This window comes from Rhododendron vialii, chromosome 8a (assembly GCF_030253575.1).
Source record: "Rhododendron vialii isolate Sample 1 chromosome 8a, ASM3025357v1".
Lineage (NCBI taxonomy): Eukaryota > Viridiplantae > Streptophyta > Magnoliopsida > Ericales > Ericaceae > Rhododendron > Rhododendron vialii.
Window position 1 is genome coordinate 16,443,244 of NC_080564.1, and position 23,955 is coordinate 16,467,198.

At 38.0% G+C, this 23,955-nt stretch overlaps 1 protein-coding gene and 1 pseudogene across 2 annotated transcripts; one reads left to right on the forward strand and one right to left on the reverse strand.

The window, feature by feature from the left end:
- The first annotated feature begins 236 nt into the window (after positions 1-236).
- LOC131336319 (beta-glucosidase 44-like) lies at positions 237-13,104 on the forward strand. 2 transcript variants are annotated; one of them, XM_058372107.1, is made up of 11 exons: positions 237-615; positions 1,353-1,411; positions 10,231-10,306; positions 10,404-10,475; positions 10,657-10,744; positions 10,896-11,148; positions 11,287-11,402; positions 11,884-12,101; positions 12,258-12,289; positions 12,427-12,529; positions 12,642-13,104. In XM_058372107.1, the coding sequence occupies exons 1-11, from the start codon at positions 354-356 to the stop codon at positions 12,917-12,919; spliced, it is 1,557 nt and encodes a 518-aa protein (XP_058228090.1). In that variant the 5' UTR covers positions 237-353; the 3' UTR covers positions 12,920-13,104. The 2 variants fall into 2 exon arrangements, with proteins under 2 accessions (XP_058228090.1, XP_058228091.1); XM_058372108.1 differs by lacking the exons at positions 12,258-12,289; positions 12,427-12,529.
- A 632-nt stretch (positions 13,105-13,736) lies between these two features.
- LOC131298601 (uncharacterized) lies at positions 13,737-23,728 on the reverse strand (annotated as a pseudogene).
- Between the last annotated feature and the right edge of the window lie 227 nt (positions 23,729-23,955).

A 23,955-nucleotide genomic window follows, 5' to 3' on the forward strand; every position in this document is an offset into this window, starting at 1 on the left:
AAATAAAGTAAATGAAAAATAATTTTTTAATTTTTTTTTGCATCATATAAAAGATCTCATCGAGATCTTTCAAATAAGATCTATATTGCATATTTTTAGATTTTAATAAACCCATAATTTTTGAGCTTAAAATTGCCTTCTTAAAAAATAAGGACTTATTTTTGGTTCCGGAACGGAGCCTAGATCTATTTTGCTGATCCCGGGGATAAAAATCCCGACTCTACCGCTGTACATATGTTAGTTAAAAAAAGAAAAAAACAACCAAAAAAAACGCGACGCCAAAATTTTTGTCCAAGATGCCTTAATAAAGCCCTCGCTACTCTCTCTCTCTCCGTGTGTGTGCGTGTGTGAAAATGAGAAGAAGAACCCCATTGCCGCCGTTGGTACTTATGCTGCTTATTTGTCTTGTTTATACTACTTGTGTTGTGGTTGCGGCGGAGATTGGAAGCGATGCGTGGCCGGAGACGGTGGATTTGGACAGTGGAGGGCTGAGCAGAGAGACATTTCCAAAGGGATTTGTGTTCGGAACGGCGACGTCGGCTTATCAGGTCGAAGGCATGGCCAACAAGGACGGCCGTGGGCCTAGCATTTGGGACGTCTTTATTAAAACTCCCGGTATTAAAAATTCCCCGGCGGCTGGCTGCCATTCTCTCTCCTCTCTCTACTAAATACACTTCTTCTTCTTCTTCTCTTTTTCATTCACTAAATTTCTATAGAAAAATGACCTCGCTCGCATTTACTTATTCACTTGGTTAAATGTTTTAAAGCTACCTAATAAAGGCAAAAAAAATGAGTTCAAATTGATTAAGAAGGGATTTCGAAAACAATTTGCAACAAATGTTTGCGTGAATCCTGCCCTCGTACTATTTCTCTTTTTCCGTCCATGCCTTCTTTCTATTTCGAGTATTTCTAAAAGGCAAAAAAAGAAGGAAGAAGTTAATTTTGTGGATTTGTTTTGCAGGACTCGATTTTTACACTATTTATTACATTGAAAATTAATATTCACACTTTATTTTTTTTTGTTATCCACATTACCTTTTTGTCTTTTAGCAAAAAATAAAAAATAAAACATACATTTTCGATACTAATTAAAAAATAAAAAAGAAAATGTGAATAACAAAAAAGAGGGTGTGATCGAATATCAATTCCCTATTTATTTTGTCTTTGTCGTTTCTTCAATTCGCTATTGACCCTTTATTTGTTAAAAAGTGAAATACTGTAAGTAGGAAACAAAGTTCCCAGTTTGATATATACAAATTAAACAAGAATTTTGTACAAAAGCGAAACTCAATTCTTCGGTTTTGCATCTTATGGGGCTCTGTTTTGATTAAATTTGATGTGTTTGGGTGCAGGGCTTGAGCCCAACAATGCTACCGGTGATGTTGCAGTGGATCAATACCACCGATACAAGGTAATTAAGTTTCTACGAAAATAAAGATTATACAATTACAAACATGACTTGGACACACGCTACTACGGATCGGAGTAGTATTTTTGGAGACCGACAGGACAGTGATATGGTTTGGTTCATCATGGTCCTCTCATTTTCAAATACGACAAATAGTAACCAGCTTATCGATCTTATCTTATACGTAGTACTCCGTAATTTTAAAAGATTTCATTACCCTCAATTATGGCGGTCCTTGGATTTGGCTTAGATGTGAGGAAGAAGACTGAATAACTTGTACGATTTTCCCTTCCAACCTAATCCACTAAACTAAATTAATTTGGGAAAAGCTAAGGTTGCGTTTGGAACTTGGTGAAAGAAATGGAAATGTATATATATAATTTTAAATATTTACCTTCTATTGTTTAGTTTCTAGAGAAAGATAAGGGAAAGATTAATAAACAAGTTCAATTTTCTCTCCAATTTCTTTCCAATTTTCGTCTTCATTAGTCTCTTTTGCAATGAGATTAAGTTATGTCTGGATGAGACGATGATCGTGGGGTTTCCGCCACCGTCATTTGTGGGCCCTATCAGCACGTTCATTGCGGTAATCTGAACCGTTCATCTTGTAGAGCCTACAAAATAGTGTATCCACGCAAAAAAATCAGCTCTATCGGACATCTATGTGTATATAAAAAATAGAATTTTGGTTTATAAAACGGACGGCTTGAATTCTGTCAATGGTTTTTAAGTTTAAATGTCCATCACCGTCTATTTTATAAATCAAAATTCAATTTTTAATATACCTATCGATGTCTGATCAGGATGATTTTTGGCGTGAATATACTACTCTACGGGTTCTACAAGATGAACGGTTTAAATTACCGCAATGAACGTACGGTGGGAGCCACAATGAAAGGTGGAAACCCCATGATTTCCACCTCATCCGGATGGTTTCCACCTCATCCGGAAATAACTTTTTTCTCTGTTGCAATGAGTAAATTATGCAAACAATTCCTTAATTAAAGACTACAGGTCGATTTCCCTGACTAACAAAAATGCTCTTCAATCCTTTATTGATGTCTTTTGTTCCAACCCTGATCAATCATTGTTTACATTGATGTCCGATGGAAATTGGAAACTCATTTCTTGCCACAACACCACTTATCTCGTTTCTCCCTCTCTGTTTTTTATTATTATTAAATCATGAATTCCATTCTCCAAAATGAAAGGAATTCATTTAAAAAAGAGAGCCAAACATCACTTAAAAAAAAAAAAAAAATTACATCAAAAAACAATTACCATCCGAAATACTCAGATAAGAATCGAATGCATACCCACTAAGTTAAAGATAAACAATTAAAGTACATCAAAGAAGGCTAATGCCTTTCATCTAGACACGAGTCTCAAGCTCTCTAGCACATACCGCAAATGGGATCGAAAACGAGTTCGGGAATAGAATGAGCTGAGATAACAATTAGTACCAGTGACTAATGTTTGCTTACCCACATATTCAAAAACCTGAGCCTCATCCCTCTTCCCCAACTTGCCAGAAAATCTCTCCTTATGATCACAAAATTGGTCATTTCGTGCACAATTCGAACCGTCTATTCGGCAATCAATGCATAGGAGAGTCCCCAAATCCGAGAGAATGGAGGAGAGTTATTTTTTCACATTGGGGAGATAGAAAGGTTAAAACTGTCATTTAAGAAAGAAAGGCACAAGTCTAATAATGAGGCCCTGTTTTGCTAAGGTTTTTATTTTATAAATACTTATTTCTTGCTTATGAGACATGTTATTATCTCATAATACATCACCTTTAATTCACAATATATATACTTTTTCCCCTTAACAGAACATGACCTGAATTGATAAATGTGCAGAAAGAACGAATTGATAATCGCACCGGTTGGACGGCACATGAGACATTGTCAATAGGAGTACTATTTTCCTAGGAGCGCCTACTAGGCCCCCCATTAGCAGGACTGAATATACATGTGATATGGAGAAAAATAGTTTTCATGTCATTTGTGAACTAAAAAAAAGGTAATTTTGGTTATATTAATTAAATTTTGACCGCGTAAATGTAAAATGAAAGTAAAAAAGGTTAGTAGCATTTATGAAGCGGACCCTAGAGGACCTACAATTTTAAATAGTACAATATTATATGCATCTTCAATTGGAGACTTCAAAAAAAGTTTATTTTTTTATTTATTTTTTTTGTCCTTTTTGAATTCGTGTTAGATTTGCGTCATATTTTTTGTTTTATCATCTGTCTCGACGAGAGAAGTCTAGAAAGAAAATTTTTTTTACCAAAACCAAAAAAAATGCACTAAAGACGAAAAAATACCACACAATGTCTTTTTTTGTCTAAAGTATCATCTTATATGAATTTTTTTCGATATTTGTTTACATTTTTATACTTTTCTGATTTTTCTCGTCGAAACGAATAATTAATCCGAAAAATTACGACGAAAAGGTAAACAGAAAAGTATGAAATGTAAAAATTACCAAAAAAATACTAGACAAAAAAGTTAGGAAGAATGGGGCAACCGATGGTAAAATTCCATCTGCGTAAACATAAAATAATATAATTACCATCTAAAAATTAGTGGACTGTGAGACCGATAATACTAAAGTTTAAATTACTAATAGGTTCACAAAACAATATGGGAACCCACCACACACTTAATGAATCAGACGAACTTGAAAAAAAAATGGTGATCAAACTCATATGTTGTTAATATTGGAGGTGACTGAAAGTGTCATTTAAGAAATTGAAAGGACTAAAATGTTTGACTGGTTGATACGAGAATGAAGTATGACAAGTTGGATGGATTCAAAATGATATCACTGCAAGGATTGGGCATTATAATTTTCCCCTTTTCACCCATTAAATAGTGAAATTAACAGTTCTAATCAAAATATTGTTGCTAAAATATTATGAGCTCACTCGGTTTCTTGGCCTAACGGCTTGCGGGTTGCCGCGGAGTCCAGGTGGCTGTCTTTGTTGGTGGTTGACGGTAGGGCTGTCTTTTTGCCGTGGTGGTTGGCGGTGGTGTGGGCGGCGGAGGTTGCTGATTGTTGCTAGGGTTTTGTTTTGTTTTGGGCTGTATTGGATTGGGTTTGTCCCATTATTTGGGCTTTTAGACCCCTTAGGTGTTTGATCTTAATGTTCTTATCTACGCTTTTAGGCTAACGGGTGTGGGGTTTGTCCCAAAGGGTTTTCCGTGTTTGATTTCTTGCCAAACGTGGAGATTGGGTCTCAGATAGACATAGGATTACCCTTAGGCCATGTTTGATAAGTGAAGTGTGTTAGGTCTTAGGATAGGATTGTTAATCCTAAGGGTCTCCTAACTCTTTATTTTTTATATTTGAAAGGATTCCTAACTCTTTATTTGATTGCCAAAAAATGGAGGGGATTAACAAGATGATGGGATTGGTAATCCCACTATTTGTAGGATTACTAATACCATGGGGTACTAGGTATTAGGAATCCTTTCCCAAGCTCCCTCTTGCATAATGACCACATTGCCCATGATATTTTAACTTAATACCAATAATACCCTCCATTACACATGGTTGTAGTGCACCAAAACTGTGTTGTTTTGGGGTGCAAGGGTAGTAAAAAAAGGCTGCAAGACCCTATTTGGTGAAAAGCCAAGGAAAAAAAATTAAGTGCACTAATTTTTAATTCGTTTGAATCAATGCGACGATCTTATTTTTCTAATCATTTTATTCTAAAGGATCATAATTAATTTTAGATTCTAGGACTCTCGTTGGTTAGCTCTAAGAAAATCGTAAAACCAAATCTCTCTTAGGGCTAACTAACGAGAGCCCTAGAATAAAAAATAATTATGACCCTTTAAGATAAAATGATCAGAGAAATAAGATCTTCGCACCGGTTCAAACGGATTGAAATTTAAAGCACTTAACTTTTTAACCATATTTTTTAGGAGTAATATAAAAACTGTCTAAACATGTTTGAAAAATTAAGTGCTCTAATTTCAATCCGTTTGAACCAATGCGAAGATCCTTTTTTTTTTTTTTATCATTTTATCCTAAATGGTCATAATTAATTTTTGACTCTAAAGCTCTCGATAGTTAGTCCTAAGAGATATTTGGTTCTACGATTTTCTTAGGGCTAACTAATGAGAGCCCTAGAGTTAAAAATTAATTATGACCCTTTACGATAAAATGATTAGAAAAATAAGATCTTTGCAGTAGGTCTTCCATGCGAGAAATTTTTGGGTGTCAGATGGGTACCACGTCACCCGGCTGACGTGGTGTCGAGCACCCACATCTGGGCCGTCCAAAAGTGTGTTGGGCGGTCCAGATTAAAACACACTCTCTCCTCTCTCCTCTCACCCCATTACTCTCTCTCCAAATCTGAACCGTCCAAAACGAAAATAGATGGCCCAGATGTACTGAGTGGGTACCACGTGGTACCCGCCCGGCACTTAAAAATTTCTCCTTCCATGCATAGACCAGGTTTTCATCCATGGGTATAAATGGAAAATGCAATTTGTTATCCTATCCCTTGGTATTCCAATCAAACAAGGGATTGAGATTGATAATCACAATCCTATGATTTAATCCTTACACAATCAAATACCTACTTGGGATTACACTCGGGATTACTATTCTCATCTTCTTACCAATCCCATCTAATCCAACACACTTATCAAACATGGCCTTAGTGTTGTAAATTGTTTGGGTCTCGGGATAGGCATTTGATGTCTTCATTTTTTGTTCCTATAAATCTTTATAACAATTTCAGAGATTAATGAATTTTTTTTGCCTTTTAAAATAAAATATTATAAGCTAAATTGATTAAAAAATTCCAAATGTAATATGGAGTCGATTGACGATGGTAGGCGGGAGGAGTATTTACCACATGCGCGAGGGTAGTATTATTTATAAAGATAAAGATATGATACACGGGCCTTTTATTATTGGTTTTAGTGAGGTTTTGGCTATTTTTAATTGTTATCAATTGTTATGCAAACGAGAGGAAAAGTATCTCCAATAGTGGCTTTAGATTCTCATAGGAATTTGTGTAAGATTAACCAATTATTTGTTACTAGTAACATGTTTTTGTTAATTGAAAGGCAAAAAAATAAAGAAACAAAAAAATGAATAGTGAAACGTGGTCTCTGAATGTTTTTTCTGTATGGTGGGGTGATGAGGATTGAGGGGTAAAACGATTGAAGATTTGTTGGTAGCATTAGGGGGTCAGGAAACAGGTGAGGGAAATCCGCCGCAATCCTAGCTCATTCTTTTCTTTATTTATTACTTATTGTCTTAATTAATTAGTGAATGGTGTTTGCTTGCAATTGTGAATAATCAGTAATTTAGTTTTTTTTTTTTTTTGCCCTTATTTGATTACCAAAAAGGTCAAAAAGAATATTTTAAACCCTAATTTGTGATTTATTTACTTATTTAGAGCCGTTGAAAAATGCATGGACAAAAAAGAGTGCAATTTTGTTCACCCACCTTAAAAAGGGGTCAACATTACCCTCTTTCCTATTGGTTGAAATGATGTGGATTTCATCACAAAGTGATTTTATGCTTACCATACAATACACCTTTTGGTAAGCATGACATCATTTTGTAAATGGAATCCACACCATTTTAATCAATAGGAATGAGAATAATGTTCATCCTCTTAAATGGAGGGTGAACAAAAGTCAACTCAACAAAATAGCACTTAATTCTAAAACCTTCTCTGTAAAGTTTAATTAACCTTACCAAACAGTTTAAACTTGTTGGAAAATACATTTATTTTTTGTGATAAAGAACCAATAATACAAGTGCATTAATAAAATCAGAACTCAAAACTTGGAAATCAATGATAACAAAATAGTGATCAAGGCGAGTGTGACACTCTGTCCTTAAGATAAATTCGTTGCCACTACGGTGCTTACGGTTTGCATGGATGTCTATCTTCCAATACTACTTGTTGATCGAACTTCTCACAGAAGTAGCACTAAATCGGTGGATCTGTCAAACCGAACTTGTGTTTGTACTCTCTTATATGAATGGACTTAAATGGAAGGAAAAATCAATCAATCACCCCCCCCCCCCCCCCCACCCCCAAAAAAAAAAAAAAAAAGAAAAAAAGAAAAAAAGAAAAAGGATGCAATATATGTAGACCAATTGGTGACTCTCTGAAAAGCCACCAGGAAAAAAGGGACACCTTTGTTCATAAAGGATGGGCGAACGAGTGTCAATGAAATGACGCGACTCCAAATCAAATCAATTTCCATTCACACTCAAAATAATGAGTGATGCTATATGTACCGACAGGGAGGGGAGAGAAATTGTACCGCCGGCGGGCCGTCTCCGACCACCGGACGGCCGATCCAAGCCGTCCAAAAATTCTAAAAAAAAAACCGATGGGGTCCATCCGAGAATCAACGGCATCCGAAGTGTGTAGGGTGCTTGATCCGAGCACCCCTTTTTCGTGTATATACACGTATATACATATATACATGAAAAATGGGTGCTCAAATCGAGCTTCCTACACACCTTGGATGCCGTTTATTCTCGCGTGCGGGCCCCATCGGTTTTTTTTTTATAGAATTTTTGGACGGCTCGGATCAGCCATCCGGTGGCCGGAGAAGGCGGCCGTCGGTACGATTTCTCTCCCCCTGGTCGGTACGTATATCATTTCTGCAAAATAATATATTATTTCCAACAAAACAAAACTTTTTTACGATTATTATAAAAGTTGCACTGAATGTGTTCATACCACATTTTATCTCCTTTGGATATATAGTAATAATTAAAAAATCATAATCAAATGAATTAAGTAACGCTAGATGGAACCTCATTAGCAAGGGTATGAAATATATCTGTTCAATATCGGTAATCAAGTAATCATTCATTCACTACTTAGGATTTAGTTAAAGAAAGCCTTAATTAGCGCCCACGTAGTGTCTTAAAACTAAGGGCTTGTTTGATAACTTAAATTCAGCACTTAATACTGAATCAATTAAGTAATAAGTGATTCAGTAGGTTTGATAATCACATTTCATATTACTTAACAAATTAAGTACCACTTAAAATATAGGCTAAAAAGTTGAAAAAAATTAAGTAGCTTTGAGCTACTTAATTCTGGCTGAATTTTTGTGTACTTACATTCAACCGTCATACCACCACCACAACCACTTCCACCAACACCTCCACCACTCCACCACCACCACCTCCACTACCACCACTCCTCATCCACCACATCACCACCACCACCACTCCCTCCACTATCACCACCACCACCACCACTTCCTCCACTACCACCACCGCCACCACCACCACCAGCTCCACCACTCCACCACTACCATAACTCCACCACAACCACCACCATCACTACACCACCACCACCACCGCTCCTACCACCACCACCATCGCTCCACCACTCCACCACCATCACCACCACCGCCACTCCCCCACCACTACCATCACTACACCATCACCACCACTCCACCACCACCACCACCACCACCACCACCACTTCCTCCACTACCACCACCACCACCAGCTCCACCACTCCACCACCACCACCACCACATCACCACCACCACCACCACCACCACTCCACCACCCCCATCAATACACCACCACACACCACCGCTCCTACCACCACCTCCACCACTCCACCACCAGTACCATCACTACACCACCACCACCACTCCACCACCACCATTACCAGCACTCCTACTACCTCCACCACTCCCCCACCACCACTCCACCACCATTACCAAAAGTATATTGTGACCGTTAGTAAATTAAGATAGAATTGGAACAAAATTAATTCATCATTTTTTTAATTCAGTACTTAATATATTTATCAAACAGCTTTTCAGCTTAAAAATTTCAGCATTCAGTTTTCAGTACTTAATTTTTCAGCTTTCAGTTTCAGTTTTATCAAACAGTCCCTAAGTTTGGCTCTTAGAACATAATGCCTAACTGTTCAAATACAGTACAGTTGAGGCGAATATAAGCTTAACTTTCTTAAGAATATTGCATTGCTAAAATGAAATTATTACGCACTGTGCTAGACTTGTTTAGAGTGCGTTTGGTAACCTTTTCAATTTTTTTGTTTTTAAGAAACTAGAAGTAGAATTAGGTTTATCTTTTATAAAAACAAGAAACATGTTTGGTGATAATATGATTTTTCAAAACAGTAAAAATGAAATCCTTTTTTTTTCTTTTTGTTGAAGAGGGAGAATAATCAGGGTAAGGGAAAAAAGGAGAAGGGAAAAGCTGTAAAGACGAAAAAGGAGCTATGCCGTTCATTGATTTGGTAAATGTGTATATTGAGCCATCAAATTATCACAAACAGAGGAAATAATTGAGATGCTTGTTTTGGAAGGTGAAATTTCAGAATTGAGATACCCATTATCTATGCACATTTATACGCAAATATCTGAGGCTATTTGGATCGGTGCGATTTGGGGACAAGAGAGACTGAAAGAAGAGTGTGAATTAATGTAAATTGATAGAATTGGAAGTTTGTTTTGGCAGAAAATTATTGATAGGGGAGGGAGAAAAATCGGTTACGAGAGGAGGAGGGAGTAATATGTTTGTGTTCCTTTTGGAAAAAACACTTTTTGTAGTTTTCATAATTTACAAGAACTCTAAAAATATTTATGGAAAACAAAAAACTAGAAACATGTTACCAAACAAGTTTTCTTCATTAGTTTTCAACAAAGTAAAAACAAAACTGAAAACAAAAAGGTTACCAAATGCTCCCGTAACTAACACGGTTTATTTGTTTAATGGAGAGAAAAGTGTTCGATTCGGATGAATTTTAATTGTACATCTCTGTTCTGTGATAACAGGAAGATGTTGATCTGTTGGCAAAGCTGAACTTTGATGCATACCGGTTCTCAATTTCGTGGTCCAGGATATTTCCAAGTAAATCTGTAAAAGTCTTTGCATCAATTATCTGAAATTGTCGCTAAAAATCTTCATGTTCACTGAAATTCTTCTGCCACAATTTTTTTCAACGTAGACGGAACTGGAAAAGTAAACAAGAAGGGAGTTGCTTACTACAATAGACTGATCAATTACATGCTCAAAAGAGGTAGGTAGTTTTTAGTTGACGAATTGGGACAGTTCCATTATTGAATCAAACAAGCTATTCTTACTTTGAATTCTTGTAGGTAATTCCAAAGATGACATTTTTTGATCATCTTTTACAAGTTTTTCGTACATACATTGCTTTTACTATCTTACTATACGTCTCTAACCATACGTTTCCATAGGCATTACCCCTTACGCGAATCTTAATCATTATGATCTTCCTCAAGCACTTGAGGAGAGGTACTTGGGATGGTTGAGCCATAAAGTAGTGTAAGTACTATCACTAGAAATAGCATTTTCAATTCATACGTTGCAGTGATATATTAATTAAAGTTCGGCTAACCCAAAAGGTCAACATTCAGTTTTCTTCATTGCTTCTATGATGTATGTTGAGATTTGAGAAATTGCTCGAATTTTACAGGAAAGATTATGCAGATTATGCAGATTTTTGTTTCAAGACGTTTGGAGACAGGGTGAAGAATTGGATGACATTTAATGAACCTAGAGTGGTGGCTGCTCTTGGATATGACAACGGATTCTTTGCCCCGGGAAGGTGTTCTAAAGCATATGGAAATTGCACGGCTGGAAATTCTGCAACCGAACCATACATTGTGTCCCATAATCTCATCTTGTCTCATGCTGCGGCAGTACAGAGATATCGTGAGAAGTATCAAGTGAGCTCCCATTTTTTATCTATTCTCCTGAGTATTTTCAAGATCTCGCCTGAATTCATTTCATTTGTAAAAGAAAATGAGAAAATGGAAGAGACATAAAATTGGGTCATCTCCTCACTACATGCACTTTAATTCCAGGAAAAACAGAAGGGCAGAATTGGAATTCTGTTGGATTTTGTTTGGTACGAACCTCTTACAAGATCAAAGGCAGACAATTACGCAGCTCAAAGAGCAAGGGATTTCCATATTGGATGGTAATAACTTCCACACAGGGTTCTTTACTGAAGCAAAACTGGTTCAGTCATTAATATACGGGGAAAAAACCTATTCTTGGTGATAGTAACACACCTGATGATTAATAGTTATAAGCCAACAGCTAATTTGTTGGTTTAAGCTTTCAAATTTTGAGGGTGTTTATAACTCGGTAATGTTATCCAAACTAAAAAAATTGGTATGGCATTCTCATACAGGGTGAGGTGGCCTCCTATGTTTTTTTTACTTTGAACTATTTATTTTGATAACTCAAGGTGTCCGGGTCAGCGTACGTGCAACTCAACTAATCCCGGGGGATGAATTGCACCATCCATTAGCGGGTCAAACACACACCACTGCCTATTTTTGGGAAATGCCACTGCTACACAACTCTTGTTTATGATGATTTGTTGTTTTCCCGTGTAATAGCTTTCATAGCTTTGTTGGTACAGTAAATGGTAATGCCTCTGGTGCTTTACACAGGTTTATTCATCCTATCGTATATGGTGAGTACCCAAAAACAATGCAAGAAATTCTCGGTCATCGGCTGCCTAAATTCACAAACAAGGAGGTTAAGATGGTGAAGGGGTCAATGGATTTTGTGGGTGTTAACCAGTATACTGCTTACTACATGTATGACGCTCATCAAGGAAAACCTAAAGTTCTTGGCTACCAACAGGACTGGAATGCTTCATTTGCTTGTAAGACACTATCCTCCCCCCCCCCCCCCCCCCCTTAAGAAAATAATAGTTCTAATTATCCCACAAAACAATGATCTATATACTTGTTCAATAAAGTTGTTCTATTCTATGAATGGAGAATAATGCCTTAGCTTTTTCGGTTGTGAAATTGTGCAGTCAAAAAAAGAGGAGTGCCGATTGGTCCACAGGTGATTCAACTAGAATACAGTGTTTGAAGCTTGAACCGGAAAATTTTATATCCTAATCTCCATGCTTGTGTTCCTATCGTTTGAATTACAAACGGGATATACAATTAATTCACTACGTAATTTTTGAATAACTACAGGCTTACTCTTATTGGTTGTACAACGTACCGTGGGGGCTCTACAAAGCTGTGACTTACATTAAGGAACGTTATGGAAATCCAACGATGATTTTAGCAGAAAATGGTGTGCCTTAATTTTGGGGGGTGTTTTTTTTTTTTATGTATTATATTTTCATTCCTACCATTTGATAATAGTGAGGCCTAACTGTTATGTTGCTTCTATGCACGATTTGCAGGCATGGATGATCCAGGAAATGTTACGTTTGCTAAGGGATTGCACGACACCACAAGGATAAACTACTACAAGGCTTATATTACTCAACTGAAGAGAGCTATAGATGACGGAGCAAACGTGGAAGGCTATTTTGCGTGGTCATTACTTGACAATTTTGAATGGAGATTAGGCTACACTTCAAGGTTTGGCATTGTTTATGTCGATTACAAGACCCTCAAGCGCTACCCTAAGATGTCTGCTTACTGGTTCAAGCAATTACTTAGCAAAAACAAGCATTAGAAAATACTTGAAAACCGTAACATGTTTTCTTTTCTTTGTTTTTGCCAATAAGCTCCGGCAATTCTCATGTGTAACCTCTTTCTCATTATCAAGTAACGACACATGAATTTGTTTCTTAATCTGTTCTTGCAGCTGTTTGCTCAATTGAATGTGTTGCATTTGCCTGTTTGGTTGGCAGTTTTCAACAGTTTTTTGTCCCTTCTTGAATCATTTCTTGGGATTTTGGTTTTTGATCGGGAAAAGTATGGTTTCTCATGTCCGGAGTATTTCATTATCTTCTCGAATTGCAACTCTGTTATTTGCTCTTACTTTGCCTTATTATTTAGTCTTTACTGTTTGATGCGCTATGCTTGCAACCTAAATGTGTGTTATAGTAGAGGATGCCCAAGCGTAGGGCTAAGTCGGTTGTAGCATAATATCCAGTAAGACCGGAGTCAAATCCACATGAAGCCAATGGAGCTAGGCCAGAGATTTGACTTATAGGACCGCCAAACTTTGGATTTGTTTTGGATGGAATTCTCTATATCTCCTTACTTTAATTGAAAATGAAGTTCGACTAAAAATTAAAGGCGGCAAGGTTTAGGAATTTATTCCACCCATAACTTGGGTCGTTTAATGCTTCTCTTTGATAACTCAAGTGAGAGTCATAGTCATTTGCTCTCACTCAGGAGATTTAGCCATGAAAATCAAGTTTAACTCATACAATGGAGTTTGAAAATGGAAAGGAACTCATTTAGGCATTTTATCAAACACATAGGGTGCCATGGCTCTATGCATTATATGTGCAAGAGATCGAGTCCTTGCCTACACATAATTAAAAAGGTTAACAACCTAGGTTTTGTTACATAAAAGTAAGAATTTAATCCATTCACAACCCACATTAACCACAAGAAATGAGAAAAGTCATTAAACTACCGAAGTCATGGGGTAGAAATCACCCCATAACCAAGCCTTAACAACTACTCACCCATGGTGGGTGTAAACAACAAGCAAAATAAGGAGAGAAACAAACATGGACGAAAATGCATATAAAAGCAAGATCTAAATTAATTAAACGAGTACTTACAACTTTAATGAAGACGAAAAGCTCCAAAATCTAGCAAGCTCTTTTGAAGAGAGGAAAGCTTGGAAAGCGAGGAAGGAGGAGGTAGGGAGAGAGTGTAAAATGAAAGATGACCAAATAAAATGGCCAACGCCAATAGAAGGCAGCGTAGGAAAGACGCTTGAGAGCTTCTCTCTAGAGAGAGCTCTCCTTCTTTTACTTTCATTTTCTTCTCAGCCGCTCCCCTTTTCAATTTTCCCCTCTCCCCAGTTGGCTTCCCTCATCTCTTTCCTCCTATGTTCTTCTCTCCTCCTCCTACACTCCCACCTCCATGGATGTGAGATGGTTGAAACTCTCTTCTTAGGGAGGGTAGATCTCCCATTTTCTCCATCATTTTTGGACTTAGGCATCAATCTATGAAATTGGATCTTGGCCATGAGCGGTTCGGCGAAGGCGGCGTTTGTGGCGGGTTCAACCCTTCAGTTTGCGACGGCACAAGCTCAAGTTGGTGCAGCGGGTCATCACGAGATTAGCTCTTCCCATACCTTGCCTCTCCCCTTGGTTTCTCCACCCACCTTCACGAGTGTGATTGATGGGTCCAGCTCCGGTGTTATTTTAGGGTGAGTGTTTCGCGGGTTGAGGCCTCATGGTTAAGGGCCGGTCACTTCTTATTTTGAGGTGTGACATTAAAAGGTGTATTCCACAAAGAATTGTGCTTCTTTTTTTTTCTTTTTCCCTCAGAAGGGACTCAATCAAATAAATGTTGGAATTCATACAAACATTGGTTTTTTCTTGTTAAACTTCTTATTATGTAGTATTTTTTTTATCCACGTAGTATGCAGTATGATCGTTCAAATATGATGAATAATTTGCAAAATATAACTAAATCAAGGTCTGGCCTTCTAGATACCACATGTAATTCCACATCCTTAATCATATATCCCCAGTTCGTGAATCGTGAGTTGATAAAACTCTAAACTCGCGAAAATCTGCTAAAAGTGGGGAAAATGTGCACAATCCAAATCAAATGAAAAAGTGAACAATCCAATTCCCATGTAACAAGCATGATTTGAAGGACTGAGAAAGATCACGGAAAAATGATTTGCGTTGTGTAATTGTTTTCCCCCTACAGATTTTATTCAAGAAAAAGAATGAGGTCCGAAGACCTAACGTCATCAAGGGCAAGATTTGCGATGGAATGGGGGACAATGACCCCCCAAACATCCAATCGTGTTCACCTCGAGCCGCATGATGAAGAGGCTGGATATGGGGGGAGAAGTACGAAGAGGCTGGTTATGGGGGGAGAAGTACAAATGGCGATCAAGAGCAGACAAAAGGAGCTTTGTTTACATCTAGGCTGCAACTTGTTCAAATGTGTCTTAAGAGTACTTTCTTAGGCTTTGTTTGGAACATGGGGAAAGGAAGAGAAAATTTAAAAAAATTCCCTTCCTTTATTTGGTTCAGAGAAAAGAGAAGAGTAAATAGGAAAATAGTATTGAGCACAGTGAAATTTTCCTTCCATTTTTCTCACATTTTCCTTCTTAATTATTCTCTCTTTTCTTTCCTCTCTTCCTACAAGTTCCAAATAGAGCCTTAGGTTGCATTTGGATCAGGGATTTGTAACAGGGGGGTTCATGAAGAGGGACCTGGGGGTGCTATAGTACACCCCGCACTACACGTGTAGTGCGATCAATCCGGCGTCCATCTTGGCAATGGAAGGCTCGGATTTTCATCCGAACAATGGACGGCTAGGGTTTGTAGGAGCTCAGATTAAATCCAAACCATCTGCACCGAGATGGACGGTCGGATCGACCGCACAACATGGATGCACTACAACCCCTCCCATTCCCACGAAGAGAGAAGAACCGGTACAGGAAAAGAAAGAAGAAACTAAATTATTCATCCGGATTCCACATATTTTCCTCTAACAACCCCAATATGAATCCAGAATTCAAACATAGCCTTAAGGAACTAACAGGAGATATTTTTATATTTTATTTTTTGAAAACCCCAAACTATACATTAAGACAAAAGAGTATGTAGCAGGAGCTAGTCACATTTATCAAAGCAAACATCATCTTACATGAAAATTGTAATAGACGCAATTTCCTGCAGTATTAGGAAAATGGCCCTGCTTGGGTGATATTTTCAGAAACCATTATTCAGAACACTTTTTAGAGATTGCCTTTGCAAATTCACACACTCGTCATCCTCGTCTTGCATTTCTTTATTTGCTGAATTGTTTTAAAGAAGTTTAAAAAATCTAATTGGTGTTATCTTAAAAGATTGTTCATCCAAAAAGTTCGTCAAAAACAAGTTTTTGAAGTTCGTCAACCATCCGTTAAAAATAAAAATAAAAAGTTCATCAACCAAGACTGTTCTAACAAATGCCATGGAGAACTCATCCTAATTATGACTACAAAGCACGGACGGACAGGAGATACGGACAAGACATATGTACACATCATTTCTTCAAAAACTAGGATACGGACATGCAAGCATTTCGAATTTAAAAGTTATTCATATCATACATGTATCTTAGGAATTATTCTGACCAAAAAGATGCCCGATGAGTGGCGAAAGAGTATATTAGTTGCATTAATTACAAAGGTATTAAATTGATGAGCAAAACTATGAAGCTGAAAAGAGTTGTTGAGCATTGCCTAAGAATGATGACAAATGTATAAGCTAATCACTTTGGGTTTATGCCAAGTAGATAAACTATGAAAGCAATCTACTTGTAAGGCGATGAATCGATATGTACAGAAAGAAAAAGAAAGACATTGACATGGTCATCAAAGACTTGGAAAAATATAGGATAAGGTGCGTGGAGATGTCCTATGGTGGGTCTTGGAGAGAAAAGGTATGACAAAAGGGTATATTGATGTAATTAAGGATATTTATGAGGGTTTTGTCACTATTATTAGATCCTAGTGGAGAAAACAAGCGAATCTCCAATCACAGAAAGATTACACCAAGAGTCTGCTTTTGGTCCCTACCTCTCTACCTTAGTTATGGAGAAATTGACTAGACATATTCGGGTTAACATCCCTTGGTGTATGTTGTTTGGGGATGATATTCTATTAGTAGATGAAACTGCAAAAGGTGTTAATGATAAATTAGAAGCTTGGAGAGAAGCTTGGTGAGTCGAAAGGATTTAGCCAGTACTCAGTAGGAGTTAAACGAAGTACATGAGTGTAGGCTTAGTGATAGTCAAAGTGCTAGTGCACCTCCCAAATCAGGAGTTACCAAGAAGCGAAATTTTCAAGTATCATCGCTTAATGGTTAGCAAGGACAGATATTACGGAGGACGTGACATATGAAGTACAAATTAGATGGACAAGTGGTGGAACTGGAGTGCTTCGGGAGTGTTTTGTGTATGCAAAGTACCCACTAAGTTGAAGGAACACTCTACTGTATTGTTATATGACTAGCCATGTTATATGGCACATATTGTGTACTAAAAAAATCAAGCAAGTAAGATGAGTGTAATGAAAATTTAAGATGGAATGTGTAACAAGACATTGCTTAGAAAAATTAGAAACTAAAACCTTCGCGGGAAGGTAGGGTTAGCACCGATAGAACATGTATATTATAGAGCGATAGATACGGTTGTTAGGAGTAATATTGTTACGGTGGGGGCGGCATTAAAAGACCGTAGAGAGGGTAGTTTGACAGGATCTATGTTTCTTGGATAGTTCAATGGGGAAAATGGTTTCATGGAACCGACCCCAATCAATTGGGACTTACGGCTCTGTTTGGTTGGGGATGTATCTTAGGAACTCACATAAAAGCCAAAAACATTGTTTCTATCCCAATAAATTATATAAGCAAAACATAGAGATAGTGTTAACAATACTAATATGCAAATCAAGAATCAGTATACTAGAGTGTCCCTAATTTCCTACCTAACAAAACACATTGAAAAATCAGACACGTATTTAGATGTGTCCGACTCCGACACGTGCCTGGAGAGGGCTACGTCGTGGCCTGTTCGAAGGGTTTAGCTAGTAAGTCCAATACACACATCATACAGACTTTCAGAAAACATGCACAATCATAAAAAGATACTCAGTATTTATCAACAAAAACATAAGGGAACTTAAGCTTTTTAATCGAGGTTTTAAAGTTAGCCCAATATAAAGACATTTTATAGAGTTGAAGGAAGTACTATGAATCACAAAATACTTACAGTATCACCTTCAACATCAACTGATTCTAGCATTCTCTTCACGGCCTCTGGATTGCTGGTGCTGTTAATTAGAACTTCAACTATCTCCGTAAATCCTGCAGGCAGTCATTGGCACAAAATTAGCATATAATATGAATTTGACAGTGAAAAGTAGAGGTCAGGGCCTACCGCTTGCACATGCCTCATGCAGAGGAATTGCCCCATCTTGATCCTTGACCTCCAAGCTAGCTCCTCTTTCCAACAATAGCTATAACGCAAAGGGGATCTTCGGTATTAATGCCAAGTAATAGAAGTGAGAAAAAGAAAACAATGTTAGCCGTAGTTGCGATAGCGAGAATATAGAAACATGGGGTAGCTGACCTGGACACAAGGTAGATAGCCGTAGAGACACGCATGATGAAGAGCAGTGTCCCCATCTTCCACTGGTTCATCTATGCTGCCACTAAAGTTATCTGTAGTTGTTGTCAACAAAAGAGAAGGGCAACCATCACCAAAAGGTGGTGTGCATAAGCCCTAACGCTAAGAAATACGCCTTAGCCACTGATGATACTGTCATAGTGACAATGATGGAAATCTCACGACATAGGTTGCTCAAGTTATTCAAAACCTATATTGGGAGTTTTTAGTTCAATAGACCTTTTTTTTAAAGTCTTTGTTAAAGTATCCAACTCAAAAACCGATGTGGGACAAACTCCAACACTCCCCCACATGTACGATCCATAACACTTGGATCACAACAAACTACGGTGCACTTATGGCACAAACAAGGGGGAACAAATTCTCCGAAACCCTAGCTCTGATACCATATTAAAGCATCCAACTCAAAACCAATTGGCAATGACTGGAGAGGCCGCCAATGCTCATATACTAGTTTTGAAGGAGATAATTAACTAATATGGGACAAACTCCAATAGTCTTAAGATCCTTCCATTTTCTTATTGGGAATGCAATCTAATAAGGCTTCATCTGGTACCATATTCTCTTGCAGTGAAACCCTTTCTGTCTCTATGCAAGACTCACACAGTATTTAAGGGAGTGTAAGCTATGATTTTGAACCCAACTACCCAAGGAAGAGACCCTCGTTCGCAGTTTGAACCTTGGTGCCATCCGCTATGGATTCACACAGCTGTCAGAACTTTACTCAGTATTTCAATGATAATTCTCCAACGTAAATATTCTTTTTGAGCTCTCAAACTTCCACGATTAAAGTTTACTGTATCCAACTCATCACTCCAACACAGAAGTCGATTTTAATCCAGGAACAGCAAAAGGTTACATTCCTTCATCTCCATTTCTCTCGTAGTGTACTCCTAAAATTATCTCAAGCAATAATCACAAGATGTAGCCAATCAGAAAAAATAATCACAAGATGCAGGATAGTTCAACTATCCTCCATAAATGAACTGAACTGCATTGACTGAATAACTGAAGTTGGAGGGCTCAAAAGTTTAACGATGACATTGCAGATTGTTTGGCCTTCACCTATGTGAAGAAACTCTTATAGAGTAAATGTACCTCACGATGAAATATTAGGGATGCGAAGGCAATATAAACGGTTTGGCAAATCACAAGTGATTCTCAATATTGGACGTTAAATTGTTGCAATGAAATCGACTCTAGAGGGAAAAGAACCCCTAAGTTACAACCAAGCAATAAACATGATTGGCAACCTTTTTTGCTTTTGTCCTGTTACCTGCTTTTTCAATTTCAACATAGTACAGTCCCCTTTTCCCTAAAACTCTTGAAATAGTTGGGAGGATTATGAGAGTAGTTAAGGGTAAATCCATTAGAGAACTTGGTTTCTTTGGATGACAAAAAACTAAAAAGCCAATGACTCTGAAGGAAACTGGAAAAACTCATGAAGCCAAGAATTCAAGTTGAACACAAGTTTGGGATTTCCACGCCACGTATTGAATTGTTTTACAATTGGCAAATCATCTATAACAGGTGCATCAAGTATTTACTTCCCAATTATAGAAATTTAATAATGGGCTTGCTAGAGACCTTTTCAAATGAAGCACAAATACCACCTATTGGATCCTCATGCACGAACCAAACTACAGGTATATCGAAGGCATGGTTTGAGCATCTACGACACTTATTGAGGGCTTATAAAAGAACCTAGTTGCAATCGTACCAATTACGTGCACGAGCCACAACCAATGCTTTCAAAGGCAAATGCCCAATGCAAGGCGTTTTATCGCTTATGAGGCAAGGCGTAGGTGCAGGCAGCCAGGCATTGAGGTGTAAGCCTATATATATATATATATATATATATATATAGACACACACTCTCACACACACACACACACACAGAGTCCGTTTCACATGAGGGGGTCTTTATTTTAGTTAAAATGAGTGCCCCCCATTTTCCGATCAAATTTCGATGATCCGAACTGCTTAATATGATCAGAACGTGATTTTAAGAGTACTCGCAAGAAATCGGCAAAAAAATGACTGGGAAGAGCTTGATTTGAGCAGTTTTTATTTGAACCGTTCAATAAAAAACTGTTCGGATAAAGCACTTCCTAATCATTTTATGGCCGATTTCTCACCACGAGTACCCTTAAAATCACGTTCTGAACACATCGAGCGGCTCGGATCATCGAAATTCGATCGGAAAAGAGGGTCCGCATTTTAAGAGGTCCGCTTGTGAAACAAACAGTGTATGATATATACAGTTTGTTTCAAATGAGGGGGTTCTCATTTTAGTTAAAATGCGGACCCCCTTTCCTAATGGAATTTCGATGATTCGAGTCGCTAAATGTGTTCAGAACGTGATTTTAAGGGTACCTAGAAGAAATCGGCAAAAAAAATGACCGGGAAGGACTTGATTTGAGCAATTTTTATTTGAACCGTTCAATAAAAAACTGTTCGTATAAAACCCTTCCTGGTCTTTCTTTTTTTTTTGCCGATTTCTCGTGGTTACCCTTAAAATCGCGTTCTGATCACAATGAGCAGCTCGGATCATTGAAATTCGATCGGGAAAAGGGAGAAATTGGGAGGTCTGCATTTTAGTTAAAATGCGGGGGTCCTTAGGAGAAAAGAACTACATATATGTGTGTGTGTGTGTGTTAACAGAAGTGTACACATTTTTATAGAGAAAAAAAATAACCAAGCAAATACTCCCTGACAAGTAGGGCTGTAAATGAACTGAGCTATTCGCGAACTGTTTGAGGCTCGGTTCGGTAAGAGCTCGTTCGAGTTCGATTCGTCTACTAAACGAACTGAACTTGAACCTCAATTCTAGGCTCGTTCCATAAATGAGCCGAACCTGAGCCTAACGGTATTCGGCTCGATTAGGTTCGCGAATCTATACTTAAATTTAATTAATAATTCATTAGGGTTCTATTTGTAAATGTAAAAAATTTTAAGGTTGTATATATAATTCAATACTTATTTTTCTCCCAAATTCTATGCGATCAATGAGAGAGTTTGGGTTCGCTTGAGTTTAATGAGCTGAGCCAAATCAAACCTGAGTCTTGATGAGCTTAATTCAAGCTTAGATTCTGCTGGGCTCAATTCATTTGAGTTTAACTAGCCAAACTCGAGCCAAGATGTTCAAGTTCGAATTAAACCCGAGCCGAACTCGAGCTAGACTAGTATCTTAACGAACCCAACCGAGCTGAACCCGAGCCTTAAAAAATTTTAACGAGCCGAACTCGAGCCAAGTTGTTCAGGCTCGAATCGAACTCGAACCGAATCCGAGCCGAACTCATACCTTAACGAACCCGAGCCGAACTTAACAGGGTTCAGCTCGATTCGGTTCCTTTACAGCCCTACTGACAACCCATTGCTCATGCACGAATCAAGCATGTTGAAACCGATTTCCACTTTATTTGAGAAAAGGTTCTTAATATTCTTATGCCTACATGGCAAAAGGTCCTTAATAATGAAAACGGTTGAGTAACAGTGGATTACGTCTCATAGGCAGTTATCTCCGTCTCTGGTCAATTATGGTTTGTTAGAGTTAGTTGTATGTAAGTTGCTTCCTAGCGCAATTGATTGGGCAGGTAATTGGCATTTTGTTTGGTGAGGGTTTAAACCCCAACCCCCCACGGCCCCACCCACTACCCTTTCTCCTAGGATAGAATAAATTAGTATTTCTTTGGATTGGAAAAAAAAATGAGCTAGTTGTATGTATTCTTTACTAATGTGATATAGAGTGCACAGGATACACTATACTTAGAGTCGTATAAATACATCACCATCTGTCTATTGTGATCAAGTTCTGCAGAATACGATTAAGAAAGATTATTCTTGATTTCTTTACCAATGTGTCTAATGTGACCTTAGTCACATAATCCTTCAAAAAGGCCTTCGCTTCTACACTCAATTCTCGCTATGTGCTCGCGCTCTCATTCCTCGCACTCACAATAGTTTTTTGGTGGAGTGAAAGACACTTTTCATGCTCCCAGTCCCACTCACGCTCCCGATACCCACACCTGCACTCGCATTATGTAACTTAAAGCATGACACATGTACCAACTCAGCCGTCTCTACACACATCTACCAGTTTACACTAAGCTTGCTTCAAGCAAAATATGAGATACAGTCAAACCCTAGCTTTTTAGCTCTACAATTACAATAACAGTGATTTTCGCACTCCCCAACTTGTTAACTTTGGGGAGTGCGAAAATCACTCCCCTAACCTTGACCCCAAAAGAAGGCACAAAACTGGTGATACATAGAAATTGAACCAATGAGGATGTAAACGCACCTAGAGCGCGGCGGAGGGCGTCGACGTCCCCGAGCTTGGAGGCGGAGGCGAGGTCACGGAGGTGCGGAGGGGTATCGGACTCGGTTTCCAGAAGTTCGTCGTCGTCTTCTTCTTCTTCTTGAAAAAGAGCATCTTGTTCTTATTCGTCTTCGCCCAGCATACCGTTTCGCCTCCCGGTACCGCCATGCTGTGGTGCCCAGTCCGCATTCGGGTGCCCTAGTTGACGGAAAAGTACATTAATTACTCTAGGAACAGTGTCACGCGGTTAGGGCTGTTAAGTAGCTAGTCAACTGAGTTTCGTGAAAGCTTGTTTGAGATTAGTTTGTTATATAAACAAATCAAGTTTAAATATTTTTTTGGAAGCTTGTTAAGATTTTAAATCAAGTTGAATAAGTTATTATTCGGTTCGTTTAGCTTATTGTGTATAAAAAATTTAAAAAAGTTCAAGTTACTAGAGATTGGCTCATGTTTGGATAGATTACATTCAAGATCATCTCGTATCATAAACAAACTAAGCTCGAGCTCGATAAGTTTTCAAACTAAGTTTGATCAATTACTTGCTCGGCTCGTTGACTCATGTGGTGCTCTCAAGAGCACTGAATAATCAGTGCACCAAGTAGCGACCAAGAAGCTTGCTCTGGGAGTTTTTGCCATGCGCTGAGAGCATGAGCATCTCTAATAGACTCAATGGGATCCTAAGCAATTTGTCTAGAAAAGTGCACATTTTAACTTTGTCTAGTCATCAAATATTTTTACTACCCAGTAGCCTGGACAAATCCCAACCCAAATTCCAAAACTCTCTTGATTTATAAAAAAAGAAAAAGAAAAACACTCACCTCCTCCACCATCCCTCATCTCCGACACCTCCATACCCACCACACGCCACCACCAGCTATACCCATCTCTCTCTCCACACGCCACCACACGCCGACACCTCCTTTTTAGAGTCTAGTATTTTATTTTGAGTTATCCCTTGATAAATGTTTATTTTTTTATTAAAAGTTAAAAGTAAAAAAGTGTAATGATGATATTTCGATAAAGGGTAAGTAGGGAACGTTGGTGTGAAAAGTGTAATGATTATG